At 36.2% G+C, this 14,938-nt stretch overlaps 1 protein-coding gene across 1 annotated transcript; it reads left to right on the top strand.

The window, feature by feature from the left end:
• Nucleotides 1-6,850: 6,850 nt before the first annotated feature.
• On the top strand, nt 6,851-14,100 carry LOC135158123 (uncharacterized). The gene is made up of 4 exons (XM_064115418.1): nt 6,851-7,036; nt 8,763-8,916; nt 10,200-10,318; nt 11,172-14,100. The coding sequence occupies exons 1-4, from the start codon at nt 6,878-6,880 to the stop codon at nt 11,388-11,390; spliced, it is 651 nt and encodes a 216-aa protein (XP_063971488.1). The 5' UTR covers nt 6,851-6,877; the 3' UTR covers nt 11,391-14,100.
• The last annotated feature ends 838 nt before the right edge of the window (nt 14,101-14,938 follow it).

Raw genomic sequence — 14,938 nt, 5'->3', positions numbered from 1 at the left:
GTTGTAAAGGACCTAGATGCTGCGCGTATGTGGTTGGCGCAGGGTTTGTACCTCTAAAAAATCACGCGCATGGCATGAATGATATTAAACAAATATATCAGGCTTTGAGAAAGTATAGTGGAATTGTTTATCCGAGGTTGGTCTGGCAATTACTATTTTTCCCGAGGGGCGAAGCCCCGAGGGAAATATAGTAGTTTTGCCAGTCCAACCGAGGATTAATAAATCCCACTATGCTTTCGAATGAAACGCCTGATATATTTGTTTTATATCCTAATTTTAGTAATTTATAACCAAAATCTATGCGCTGAGCATGCAACGTCCTGTTACTTGCATTGAATTACCTACTTTTCTCCGAGCCACCGCGCTCAGCGGAACTCAGATTAGTGTCTGCGCTGACGCAGCGCGCTGGACTTGCCCGGGAGAGAGAGCGCGCAAGCCGGTGCGCCGAGATATCCAGTTTTGAAAAATGATGACGTCAGAATATTGGTATATCCAAAAATATATCGAGGTCTGACGTCAAGCAACATCATAGTTGAAATATATTCGGTGACATGATGCTACTTGAACCAATCACTATACAGGATTTACTCTATGTAGGATATAATTCGTATTATATCCTACATAGATTAAATCCTGTATAGTGATTGGTTCTAATTGCATCATGTGACCGAATATATTTCAACTATGATGTTGCGTGACGTCAGACCTCGATATATTTTCGCCAAACCAATATTCTGACGTCACTATTTCAGAAAACTGGATATTTAGCTAAACTCTCGGGCGCACCGGCTAGCGAACTCTCTCTCCCGGGCAAGTCCCGCGATGCGTCGGCGCAGGCACTCATTTGCGTTCCGCTGAGCGCGGTGGCTCGGAGAAAAGTAGGTAATTCAAGGCAAGTAACTGAAATTTGCAAGCTCAGCGCATATATTTTGGTTATAAATTATCAAAAGTAGGATATAAAACAAATATATCAGGCGTTTCATTCGGAAGCACAGTGGGAATTAGTAATCCTCGGTTGGACTGGCAAAACTACTATTTTTTCTCTCGGGGCTTCGCCCCTCGGGAAAAATAGTAATTGCCAGACCAACCTCGGATAAATAATTCCACTATACTTTCTCAAAGCCTGATATATTTGTTTACTGGCTCAAACGGTGGTTTGTGCAGCTAAAAAGCGGTGCGCATTGCGCGCATTATTTTACGAACTGGCTCACACCCTGTCATGGGGTAAAATTCAGCAGCTTCTGAAATGCATGCTTCGCTTCATTTCAAATATTGAAGGAACGAATACGAATTGGGGATAAAATTTATGCTTTAAATCGGTATATATAACCGATCTGCTTTCTTTCAAAGTGCGATGTTATGAGCGATAGAAAAACACCCACACTCGAAATTATCTCGAAGTCATGTTTTCGAGGCCAGCCGAGGTTGGAGCCACTCCGTAAAATCACTGACGAATTGATCGCAACCCTAGAGCTATAATCTACAAACCGCAGCAATGCAAATTACAATGCTAATCACCTTTTGCCAGCTGCATATACTGCTTAAGAAACACTAAAATTCGTGGGTTTCGGAAATAGGTATCGCCGCGCTTCTTCCTCTTTCATTTGTGGGACCATGACTTCTTGATTGGTATTTTCATGAAGGGTATTTGACGATGGATTTTTATATTGTGTTTGATTTTGTTGTGCGTCTTTGGAGCAAACGTACTACCACAATTGCGGGAAGGGGCCTAATAAGATAATCTTAACCATTTGGGTGCAAAGGGTGTTACGGTCTTAAGCTGTAAATCGCTGCTATATAGTAACTCGCTTCCCAGCTTATTGAAAATGTGTCCCGTGTTTGCGGGCAATGCCTCTGCGTTGGTTGGAACCGGAGATTGGCACCATTTGTTTGTACGTTGTACACAAAGCAGCGGATGCACGCATAGGATCTACTGCACACACGAGCGTCTGTGATTTGCTTTAAATGGAAAATATGCTGCACTTTTTTTTATTAGGTTATTATATGTCGTTACTCTCTTTTATTTTGCAAGGAAAAAGATATTGGTGGCGTGTACTTTTAGAATGGACTACCATAGGTGGATCCAGGGGTGGGGGCGAGTGCCCGCCCCTCCCCCCCCCCTCTATTGGCGGAGCAAAAAAACGAAAGAAAAGGAGAAAAACTAGAAAAAACGAAGGAAAAGAGAGGAGAAAAAAGAAGAGGAAGAAGACGAGTGAATAAAAAAAGATGGGGGAAGACTTGGAAAATAAAAGGAATCATTCATGCCACTATATAAACTTTTTGCTCGCATTGCCTGTTAGGTGGTCTTTATCTTGTTCAATATGGAGCTTAACCCTAAATAGACTGGGCTATTTCGACGCCTAAAAAGACTGGGGGGGGGGGCTGATTCAGCCCCCCCCCCCCCTTATGATCTCGGCCGTCGATCGTGCGATCGCGACGAAAATTGGCACGCGCGTTACCCATGGCATTATCTACAAAACTATAATATCAAATTCTGCGAAAAATTTCATTGCTCATTAATTATGCTAATTTATGCGTAAAATCATAAGTTTGCTCTAATTTAATAAAATAATGCCCCTAAAATGCTAATTTTTGTTTCACATACTCTAGCTAGGCATCTGATCAAATTTATTTTTCACAATTTTCAACATCACATTTATTTTCTTATGTATTCTATTGTTTTCTAAATTTCTTATGTATTTCTTTGTTTTTCGACTTTTTTTTTTATTGTTTTTTCAATGGAAATCGTCAGATACTTTATTTTGACCATAAAAAAGATAAAATTAATTGATTTTAAGCAGCAAAAGTAAAAATAATGATACATTTATGAATTTGGGCTAAAAACACCATTTGCATTGGATTTGTACACAAATTCACGTTTTTGAGTAATTTTGGGTTTGCATGCACTTACGAAATATTGTGTAATTTTGAAACCGCGTACCCGGGGGTCACAATTTTAATCTCAAAAGTTGCGCGAGACTTGAAAGTAAAAAGTCAGCGAGTGATGCGGTCAAAAAAATTCGTGCAGCGGATTTATCGCGAAAAATGTCAAGGGGGGGGTGGGCTGAATCAGCCCCCCCCCCCCCACAGTCTTTTTAGGGTTAAATGTAAAGTTTGGACGTCAATAACATATTTCACCTCGGAAATCGTACTTTCATTATTTTGTGTGATTTACAAATTGATTTTTTTTAAGTGTTCTGTAAATATTTCAGTTTTATGGTTTATATATCAACATATTCTGCTCGCGCTACGCGCTCGCAAATTTTGAATTACCAGGTACCTCGTGTATGCCATAAAGTTTTCAAATTATCCGTTTTCAGGTATGATTGTCGAAACGTATCAGCTAGCGCTGCACGCTCGGATTTTAATTGGCTTTTAGGTATAAATCTCGATTTCTTTTGCGCTCGCGTTTGGCGCTCGCATGTATTGTTTAGTGATATAGCTATCCTTGAAATGTCAAGTTTTCAGGTCGTAATATCATCAGATTTCGCGCCCTCATTAGACATTAATTAATAAGATACTAATTTGAAAATGAAATTGTCCCTTTTGTTTCATCTCGCGCTTAGCAAGAGGAATAGAAAGATAGTCATCATTATCATATGATGACATGTCCTAACGATATCCCAGTCCTACGTGAAAACTCAAAGTAATATTAATGAAAAATATGAGCTCTTTATTAAGTGCGATCCATATCCACCTCACATTTTTCTTACAAAGCGCTTGAAACATAGAGCAGTAATTGACTCTTCTCCAGATCGGAATAGCAAATAGTTTAAGCTCACGCTTTGCTTGCTTTGATTTTAATGGTAAAATATGTATTTCGAATGCCTAGATTCTAGGTCTAAATTTAAGAGAATGCATGCGCGCATGTTTATTCAGATTATCAACTTGTTCTCTATTTGAATCATTATCCAGTTTCAGATAACAAAAAAAAAAAAAATCTGCTCGCGCTTTGTGCTCGCATCGTTAAGGTAGGAAGATTTCTTTTTACTCATTCTTTTCATGATTTACAAAACATGAATAGAGTGTCCCGTTTTCAGGTCTAAATCTCGAATTTTTTTTAATGGGATTTTATGGGGGAGGGGGAATATACAATTAATGCAACATCACGATCCTTAAAAACAAAACTAATATTCTTACTTTACACCAAGTTTCACTTCTTTTCCATGTTTCTATCAGTCTCAAAATTGGTGATTTAGAGCCAAAATGAAGTTCCTCACACAAATAAATAATTTGCTGCCGGGTCCGGTCCGAGCTCGGACCCTCGCGCGCGCATGCGATGTTTTGAAATCGGCAGCGGATTATTTATACGTGTGAGGAACTTCATGTTGGCGCTGAATCACCAATTTTGAGACTGATAGAAGCATGGAAAAGAAGTGAAACTTGGTGAAAAGTAAGAATATTAATTTTAATTGTTTTTTAAAGATCGTGATGTTGCATGAATTTTATATATCCCCCCATAAAATCCGACCTTTGTCACTCGGAATATCAGATAGAGTTTACGGTCTCGAAGCTTGGGTAGGTGGAGCGTAGTGTAGCGGTAGTGAAGAGGAGTGGAGCATGCACAAACTTCGCTCGAGGTAGTGTGAGTGATACACTATACTGCCTTGGCCTTGGGCCTTACGGGTGTGAATAGTGTTACTGTTAGTGACCGGCCAAGTAGTCTAGATCTAGACCTAGACTAAACTTAAAATCTAGGAGATGGGTCTAGATTTAAATGTAAAAGATCTAAAACTAAAAGCTAATGTAAGTACAGGAACCATAGCCTTTACACAGAATGTGGAAATTGATTAAATGCTAATTAATGCAAATATATTAAATTCACCAAACAATGCCTTTTTTAACTGTAGGTGTAAGTCCAACTTGACTCTAAATCTGGTAGAGCTAAGTACAGGGATCATAATTTGTGCATAGAATTTGGAAATTCATTAATTTGGCTAATTTATGCAAATTGTGCTATAAGTAGGCCTACACAGTTTTCCTTTATTATACCTTGAACTTTTAGCAGGTGACACGTGTGTTCTGTTAACACTCCATTAAGCGTTTAACCGCCGATCGTGCCTGCAGGCACGCTTCCGTGAAATGGAAGCATGTCTTCATGTGACACATTATAAACAGAGTAAAAAACGCCTAAGATCTTAGAAATTCGTATCAATAGAAAGTACAGTAAATTCCTGTTATTTTGATATGTATTTTGATGATTTTTAAAAAGTATTTGTTTATATTTTATGTTAACTAAAAACCAGTAAAATTTTGGATCAAAATTACATAATAATGTACACAAAACGCATACAGATAGGCAGGTCCAGTATAAAAGCCCTTTATTTTTTATGTTGAGTGTGTTACCATAGCGACGATTATTGATATAATAAAAACAAGAATTCCAATGATAAGAGTAATTCGTATTATTACTTATTTGTTGATTTGCAGGATGTCTAATTAAAAAGGATAAAAAAAGCAACTGGCCGACCCCGCCCGCCGCCCCTAAAATAAGATTTTTTTTCCAATTTTGGTGCCCTTTTTTCGCGTGCCGATATTATCCTAATAACTCCAGTTAGGATCAATGGTATTTTGTGATTGTGGTGTCTACGTAAAGCTGACAATAAGGTCAATCTCATTAGTAGAATCACAAGCTCACACATTTACATCTTTATCACTAAATTACATATTCTTTTAAAAATACCAAAATTTTAAAAATAATTATCTGTTTATTTGGTTACCATAGCAACACACTGAATGAGTTTTTCTTCAAAGAAGATTTTGCTAGGATCGAAGGCTCATGCCCCTTTTTGATTCAGGTTATTTATTTATTTTTACGAAGAATGCATGATATTGCCTTTTGAAGTACTGGATCTCATGATATCATGTGACTACATATGTTTTATACTTTCGACATGACAGGAGCATTTCTTTCCAGAAAATGAAGGATTCATTGAGTACAGATTCAAGAATATGAGGCCGAATGGCAAACGGGGTAAGAAGAGGAAGCATGCCAAATCAAATGATCACAAACAAGAAGATGTGATAGTGGATGAGGAATTACTTCAAGATGAAGAATTACAAGAAAAGGTGTGAGAAATGTCAATCTTGTTACAGTGTTGATTCCTGCAAAATAATATGTGAAATAAGATGGATGGCTGACTGAAAGACTTGTCTGAGTTTAATAAACTGATTAGAAAAGATAATTCAAGATATTCTTAAAGCACAAATATAGTTTTGGTAAGGAAAAAGTGGAAAAATAAAACTTGCTCTATATTTGAAAAGACATTATCAAAAGTATTTTCGAACAGCTTTCACGCTTTGAACCGAAGTCAGATTAATGATTTTACAATAATTACACCTTGCAAACTGTACATGTAGTTATTATATGTATAGATTTGTTCGGAAGCCCTCCGAACAATTAAAAATAAGTCAAATAAATTATTAAAAAGTTAAAGAGATTCAAAGCAAATCATTATTGGTCAATGACATGCCTTGATAATCATCATCATTCTTTCGTTCTCAGGTTTGTTTCATTAATCTGAGTGACAAAGCACATTTGGAAAGCTCTAATAGGTGATTTCATGCAGTTAACATTTAGGGAAATTATATTGACAAATGTTGTGAAATCTATTTCTCATGTCGATATTGGCATGGTTTCTGTCATTTTGATGATGTAATTGCCATGTCGATGGCATCTCTAGTACGCATGCAAATCTGTGTAATGTATGAAATGCAGAATAGCTCAAAATACGAGATCAAGGGGGCACCAAATTAAAGGCACGTTTAGAAGTAATACAAAGAGTGTGTCCAAGGCAATAAAAGTGCCTTACATGTACATGCAGGTTATTTTGATGGTTGAAATAATACGGTAACTTCTGTCTTTCAGGTTAACTGGATGAAGCAGACAGTTCCCACTGCAGCAAATAAGGGGAAAATTAACAAATTTTTCAAAGAGACTGCTGCTTATCGTCAAATGATGCTGAAGAAGAGGAGAGACATGACCATTACAGACTTCATCACCACATTTCCAAGGATACAAGAGATGCCAGAACTTGTAAGTTAACCCGATCTTTCATGACGACTTATTTAGAGGCCTATTTTCTTCTGCTAATTGGCAAACTTTTATTTTTACTTTAATGCTTCACGTGTTAAACAAAATATTTGCTTATAATATATCCACTAAGACTTAAATATGTTTAAAATTGTTATGATTGCCAATTTGTACTGAAAGAACACAGATTCTCACTACAGTGTGTGTCTGATTGTTGTCAGTTTAATGATTTTGATGCTCAGTTCCCTTATTGATGGCCCATCTGAGCCAAAGGCTCAAGTGAGCTATTGTGACCGCTTTTTGTCCGTTGTGCCTACACTTTTTACATTTTAATCTTCTTCTCAAGAACCCCTGGGCGGATGTCAACCAAACTTGGTGAGGATCATCAGTAGGGGGTTTATTCATATGGAGCATGTGCCCCCCCCCCCTCCATTGGAGAAAGTGGGTAAAGCAGTACAGTCATGATCTGTTGAATGTAGATACCTTTATAAATGGAGAATATAAGTTGTTCATGTCAAGACCTAGGATGGTAACCTTGGGCTCCTAAAGGAAATTAAAGTTTGGAAAAAGGGTCAATTTGGGAAATCATATTTTCATATTGAATTTCTTTTGAACCAGATATCAGATTTCAACCAACATGTAGATCGTCTTTACGTCGTAAGGACCTAAAGTTGTTCGTATATGGCATGTGGCAACGTGCCAGGGGTGGTGGGGGGGATTCAGATTGTTATCATCTTGAAAACCAAACGTGATGAGGATCATCCATAGGGGTAGGGACTTAAAGTTATTCATGTGGAGCAGGGTAATATTTACTAGATAGCGTTAAAGATAAATAATATATGATGTAAATGACAAAATGCATGCACTTTTCTCACCAAGAGAGAAAATTGTACTAGGCTTTCCCAATAATGTTGCAGTTTTTCCCATTTTCTCCAGTTGTAAATAGGGCTTTTATTCCAATCATATTTAGGGTAGATCCAAAGTTTCTCAAATCATGCATGTTAAAGGATAATTAAACCCTTGTAGCAAGTTAGCTTGTGTGAAAATAGAAAAATCAAAGAATGAAATCACCGAAAGTTTGAGTAAGATTGGGCAAGTAATAAGAAAGTTATGAGCATTTGAATATCAAGATCACTAATGCTATGCAGACATTGCCATTGGCAATGCGACCAATATCTGTGATGTCACAGACGTACAACTCTCTCCCCTTTGGACAGTGAAAATATACCCCCAAATATCTCATTTTGCTCATTCTTATGATATGACAAACAAATCATCCATGATATAATGCTGTGAAACCTCTGTACTTTTCCTCTCATTAAAGAACACCTCATCTTGCAATAGACCCTATAAAAGAGAGAATTTAAGTGAAATAAGTATTAAAGTAATGGGGGAGTTGTAAGTATGTGACATCACAGATCTCGGTCGCATTGCCAATTGGATGATCTACATGGCATTAGTGATCTCAATATTCAGATACTCATAACTTTCTTATCATTCATTCAATCTGGCTCAAACTTTCAACAATATGTTTCTTTGATTTTTCAATTTGATATGAATTAAACTGGTTTCTAGGGTTTCTTTCTCCTTTAATTATCCTTATGTGGGTTATGTCCATGTTTCATGAACTAGGCAAAATGTACGCATTGAATCATGGACCCAATGTTCTACTATTACAAGCATGAAAATTAGGTTTACAATAATATATTTATTCCTGTTTGGTTTACAGATCAACATGGACTTTGAAACAGAACATGGGCACCTTTCTGACAATTTTATTTTAAAGTGGGAGTCGTCCTACCGAGACCGTATCATAAAATTAGGTTTGAGCGGGTATCCAGCGGTAAAAGATTCAATTCAACAGTTTGAGGAAGGTGACAACAGTGAGTAAAGTATTTATTTTTAAGGACTCCAGGCTGAAATTCAAATGATTTGAAAACGTAGAGTAAAATATAAATCAATTCGGAAGGTATTTGCGGTACAACCATGTAAGAGTTGGAAACGCCACATTCCGAGCTGAACTGCGCAGCTCGTCTTCAGGAGAACGAATGAAGATAAGAGCAAGATACAACAACTTATGTACATGTATGATGCTAGGTTTAGGCTGAAAAAAAAAGAAATTGAAAACAATAGTAAGAATAGAGTTGAGGTGAAAGAAGGAGGATGTTGCAGTGGAAGTAAGTAGGTTCGTGCATAGGAAAGAGGGGGAAAAATCAAAGGGATTACTTCCATGAATATAAGATAGAACAGAACAATGGGAGCTGAAGGGGATATAAAAGGTGCATAGAGCATAGAGAAGATCAAAGGAAGTGCCTTGGCATATATTGTGAAAAAAAAAGTTTAGTACATCAAAGATATACCTTCAAGTCTTATAGAGTAAAATATAACAAGCACAACACTAAAGATGTCATCAAAATCGGATGAAAAAGTAACGAAGTTATTTTTTTTTTTTTTTTTTTTTCTTCAATAAAATGGTTTCATGCATATTCAATGAGCAAGCTGATGATTTGTATTTTTTTATGTGAAATAATTATTCAAATTTTCTGCTCCAAACATAATAAACTGTGATGACTGACTCCTGATGGAATGTTTATGATCATTGTTGTTACTTAGTTATGTCCATATAAGGGAAAGATTTTCTATACACATATGATGTGTTGTGCTTGTTAAATTTTACTCTACTTTCTAAATTATAAGATTTTCAGCCTAGATTCCCCCTTTATTTCTGATTTATATTTATTGTCAGTTTGGTTGTGCAAAGAAAATTAGTTTGCTGTTTTATCTAGGTGACAGCAGACAAAACATATTAAAATTTATCCGCTTTCAAATACTTAAGTGGCACTCTCCATGATTGTTAAAAAGATGTTTAGAGATCTAATGATCCAAACAACAGTTGTCTCCACACTTTTTTGTTTTGCCTGAACAAAGTTTGGCAGAGACCTTGTAATCTCTCTCTATCACACATGGAATTGTGATGAATGGAGGGTCCAATATATGCATTGCATTACGATGAGGAGATGATGCAATGTACATGTATGTACATCATTGCATCAAAGTGAGCAGATAAGATATAATCTTACCTACTATCATTACATGACAATAAGGGAGTGTGCCAAAGTTAATTAAACATATTAAATTATAATATCATAATATGTATATGTTACAGGAGACCTGTGTGGTTTAACTGCACTGTTGCTGATGTTAAATAAGCCACTGACAAAGACAAAGAACCCCACCTCGAGTTCAAGAGCATCGAGTTTGGAGCACTTCATCCAGTACAGACCTGTAAGTAGTCAATTAGTGAATATGGGAATTTTGGGTTCCCTACCAGACATCAATTTATCCTTAAATTCCTGTCCCACAAAGCTTCTTATTTAGTGTGTATTTCTTGCTTTTTCACAACTTTTTTTCCCTTTCTGTTTTTTCTGTCTGTCCCTCTCTTCATTGGGTTTTTTCTCCACACAGCCCAATTAGTCTATGTTAGTTTTTTTCTTTTGTTCCCGGGCTTTGTTCCACCTCTTTTTGAATCTTCTTCTACATTGGTTAATGCCTCTCTCCCTTTACTTTTCACTATGAAAACATTTCCTTTTTTCTGTGTATCCTATGTATTAAGAATTGTGAATGATCATTAAAAAGAAATTAATTGTAGTATTTATTTATTCAACAACAATATCAACTTCATGTATAATAACAAATGCAAAAAAATCAACAAAGAACAATTATAATATGATGATTACAAATTGCAGAGCCAGAACTTGAAAGAGGCCATATAAATATAATGCAGTGGTGTATGCCATCCTGCAAGATGCATTCCAATATCTTATGTAATGCAAATTCCAGCTGTGCGGGCATGTATACATGCAGTCATTAATCTCTCCTTCACTGGCAAAACCTCATTGTTGGCTTATAAATATCGTTGGCTGTTTATGGATCGTGGCAGCCTCCCAATGCTTCATTCATGGGGTTGTTTCAAATATACTACAGGTTTACATCATGTATTTTTTCCCTCTCTGTTTCAATTCGAGAGTAATTAGGTTCTACATTTCATTCAATATGATAATGTTGGGGCCTATGTTTTAAAAATTTGTAGCTCATGTTGTCAATGCTCAACTATCACTTCTTTCTGCTTCTTTGCCAGATTGGGACAGATGTTCAAGCGGCAGCAGCTGGGAAATCTGCTGAGTTTCGGCAGCCCTATATTCTAGCCCTTGGACACAGACGCAAGCCACTACGATCTTTTTTGATTGCGGACAAGGTAGTGATTGAAGCGGGACAGAATGTGGTGGAAGCCACTGACATGCTTTTTAAGTCTCATGTATTTGGAGTCCATTTTTCCCAAGTAATTCAAAATTTCTAGGAGTTCATGGCATCTGAAGTGTACAGGGTCATGCAGGCATCTGATACCAAAGCCTCCGTAAGAAGTATGGCGTTATCGATCCGAAATTTAAAGTTAACCGAGCAGTAGCTTGGACAAGAAAACTAAGCGGCTTTCGGGGACAGAACAGACGGTTTGTTAGACCGGGACAGGCCTCCAACTCACCTTACCTTTGTAATTCATAAGCACGTTTGCTGTCTATACGCACATGACAGAGAATAGTTTATCTAAGGCTGTTATTTCGGATTTTGTACATAAATATGAAAATGATAAAATATGAAAATAAGTGATGTTTTTGTACAAATTCCAAATGGTATAAATATACGCTGAGTGAGAAAATGTTATTCATATAGGTAGTATTGTATGCAGACCATTTATGAAAGAAGTTCTAATTTACATATTTTAATTATGCAGAGCAAAGAAGTAGTACAAGGTTGTTATTTCAAGCTTTAGAGATCGATCGGGATAGTAGTGGTTTTGAGTGAAAGCTAAATTAGTGGTTAGTTTATGCCAAAAAATGAGCCTTTGTATGAAATTATCTGAATTAAGATGAGTAATGATGTACAAGTGTTCCGAGACAAAATGAGTTCGTTGACTACTTGTGGTGTGAGCCTAAGGGTTGAAAAGAAATGTTGTTTATTATACCCCCGCCAAACGCAGTTTGAAGGGGGTATATAGGAAATTAGCGTACGGTCGGGCGGTCCGTTGCAAATCTTGCGGATCGAACTTCTTCTTCAGTTTTCAACCAATATTCATGAAATTTGGCACATACATCGGTCTGCTTGTGAGGATGTGCAGACACATTTTTCACAAAAGTAACTAGAAGACAAGGTGATATCTAGTTTGATATTACATTGCTGAGAGTGATTTATCATTCATGAGTCATAAGGTAAAGAATCAAGCAGAATTTACATCAAGACAAATTTAACCCTAAATGGACTTGGGAGGGGGAGGGTGAAAGGCCCCCTTTAAAAAAATGTTGGCAATAAATCTGTCGATAAATCTCATGCATCTTTTGAGACAAACTTTGCGACGCCTTGGTATGCAGTCCGAAATTATGCATAATTATGTAAGTGCATGTCAGTCCCAAAATTGCTCAAAATGCAAATTCTGTTTGTAGCCTAAATTCATACCGTTCTCTTTACTTTTACTGATTAAAATCAATTAATTTCATGTTGTTTAAGATCATGAAATTATTGTCGACAATTTCCATCCAAAAAAAATCGAAAACAAATAAATACATATGAACTTTGAAAAACATTTAAATACTTAAGACACTTTGATACTGATTATTTTTTTATGTGCATTTGGTCAGAATTTCAAAGGGAGTCTCTAAACAAAAGATTAGCGGTACAAGGGCCTTATAATTTAAAACAGTCAAATTCGAATTTCATGCATAAATTATGATAATTTATAATAACAAATTAATTTTGAATTATTTTGGAACAATCAAATAGTATACAGTTTTGTAGATTAAGTCATGGGTGACATGCATGACTATTTTCGTTTTTCGATTGCGCGATCAATAAAGCCGAGATTGGGCGGGGGGCCTTTAAGGCATTTACCCCCCCCCCCCCCTCCAAAATAATCCAGTCTGATTAAGGTTAAAATTTCATTTTCATATTTATTTTGCTCTTTTTGGCTCACCTGAACAAAGTTCAGCAGAGACTTAGTAATCACGGTCCCTGTTGGTCAGTTATTCTGTTACAACAATCTCAAAGTTTTTGTTTAACTTGCTCTCATTTCTTTATTTCTGCAATTTATGAATTTGAGTACACATGACTATAATTAATTATGCCATGAAGTTATTTACTGTGACACTGATTATCGCTAAAACACAACTTGCATCGTAAACTCTTTCAATATTATACATTGCCTGGTCACTTATCCCTTCCTTATTATATATGATATAACTTATTCTTTTTTTTTAATGAATTTATATCAAATCACATCACTTGATATCATAATTATACCCCCGCCAAATGAAGTTTGAAGGGGGGTATATAGTGATCAGCGTATGGTCGGGCGGGCGGTCCGTTGCAAACCTGGATCAAACTACTTCCTTATTTTTCAACCAATACTTATGAAATTTGGCACATAGATTGGTCTTGGTGTGAGGATGTTCAGGACACATTTTCCACATGTTTCGGAAACTGTGTTGCCATGGTAACGGCATGTTTTGTCAGAAAATGTAGTAAAAATTTTGGGGATCGAACTACTTCCTCAGTTTTCAACCAATTTGGCACAAACATTTGTCTTGGTGTAAGGATGTGCAAGACACATTTTCACGTGCCGAAAATCGTGTTGTCATGGTAACAGCATGTTATTGATGGGGCGGGGGTATTAATCACCTTCGGGGATATTTTTAGTTCACCTTATAATTGTACAGAATATTTAATGTTTCTACTTTCATTATATTGAGAATTGATTGTACAATGGTCTTCATAATCACATTACACTCTGATGTGTATTGTTGCAATGTAAATACTTCTTTGAAAGCATTGAATTTTGAATGTTAACTGATAAAATGTGTATTGTTGCAATGTAAATAATGCTTTGAAAGCATTGAATTTTGAATGTTAACTGACGAAATGTGTATTGTTGCAATGTAAATAATGCTTTGAAAGCATTGAATTTTGAATGTTAACTGATGAAATGTTATGACAATAAAGCTGTTAAAGCACCCAATTCTTAATTTCATATTGTGTACTGTTTTTTAGATTGTGAAAGTGTTAATCTAGAAAGGGATTTATAGTTAATTCATAATTGATTAGTTTTTAATCTAATTTGATTATGATTAAAGTAATCTTCCTGAAGATTAAAAATTAGTAATCCAAGAAAAGTTTACTTTTTAATCTGAAGGGATTTGTCCCTCAGGACAATCTGAGCTGGATTAAAAAGTTAATCTATTTGATTACAATTATAATGGCTCGAATTTAGATAGTTACAGGTACCTTTTCGATCAGTTCAAAAATATATATATAAATTTTCTGCTCGCGCTTTGCGCTCGCATCATTAATGTGAGGAAGATCCCCGATTACTCTCTTAATTCGCGCGATTACAAATAGTACTCTAGTTAGCGATTACAAAATATTGTAAACTATTTGGGTTATTTTTTGCCGTTGTCAATCCGAAATGGATTAAAAATAGACGAATTCGCGCGCATTTAAAGTTGATCCAAACAAAATTACAAAATACCCAAACTATCTACCAATGAAAAGGCTTACAATATGTCACATGACCACGCCGCGGCTCGCTCATCAATAAATTCTGTCGACTTTGTGTACCGCACAACATACTGTGCAAGTGAGCTGTTGAATCTAGGCATACCAGGATCAGGATGGCCGAACTGGAGTACATTTTAAAAGATTTCAGGGAGGAAATCATTCAGATTTTGAAAGGTATGTGTTTATTGAATTGTACAGATCAAAGCTGAGGAAGAATGGGCTAATGATTGCAATTTGCAACTGTGATTGATTGAGATTGAAAGTACGTTTCAATTGACGCTGTAACTTTCGCGGAGATGTACG

This window comes from Lytechinus pictus, unplaced genomic scaffold (assembly GCF_037042905.1).
Source record: "Lytechinus pictus isolate F3 Inbred unplaced genomic scaffold, Lp3.0 scaffold_38, whole genome shotgun sequence".
NCBI classification, from domain to species: Eukaryota; Metazoa; Echinodermata; class Echinoidea; order Temnopleuroida; family Toxopneustidae; genus Lytechinus; species Lytechinus pictus.
The sequence above is the reverse complement of the archived record's forward strand: the minus strand, read 5'-3'. Positions and strand labels throughout refer to the sequence as shown.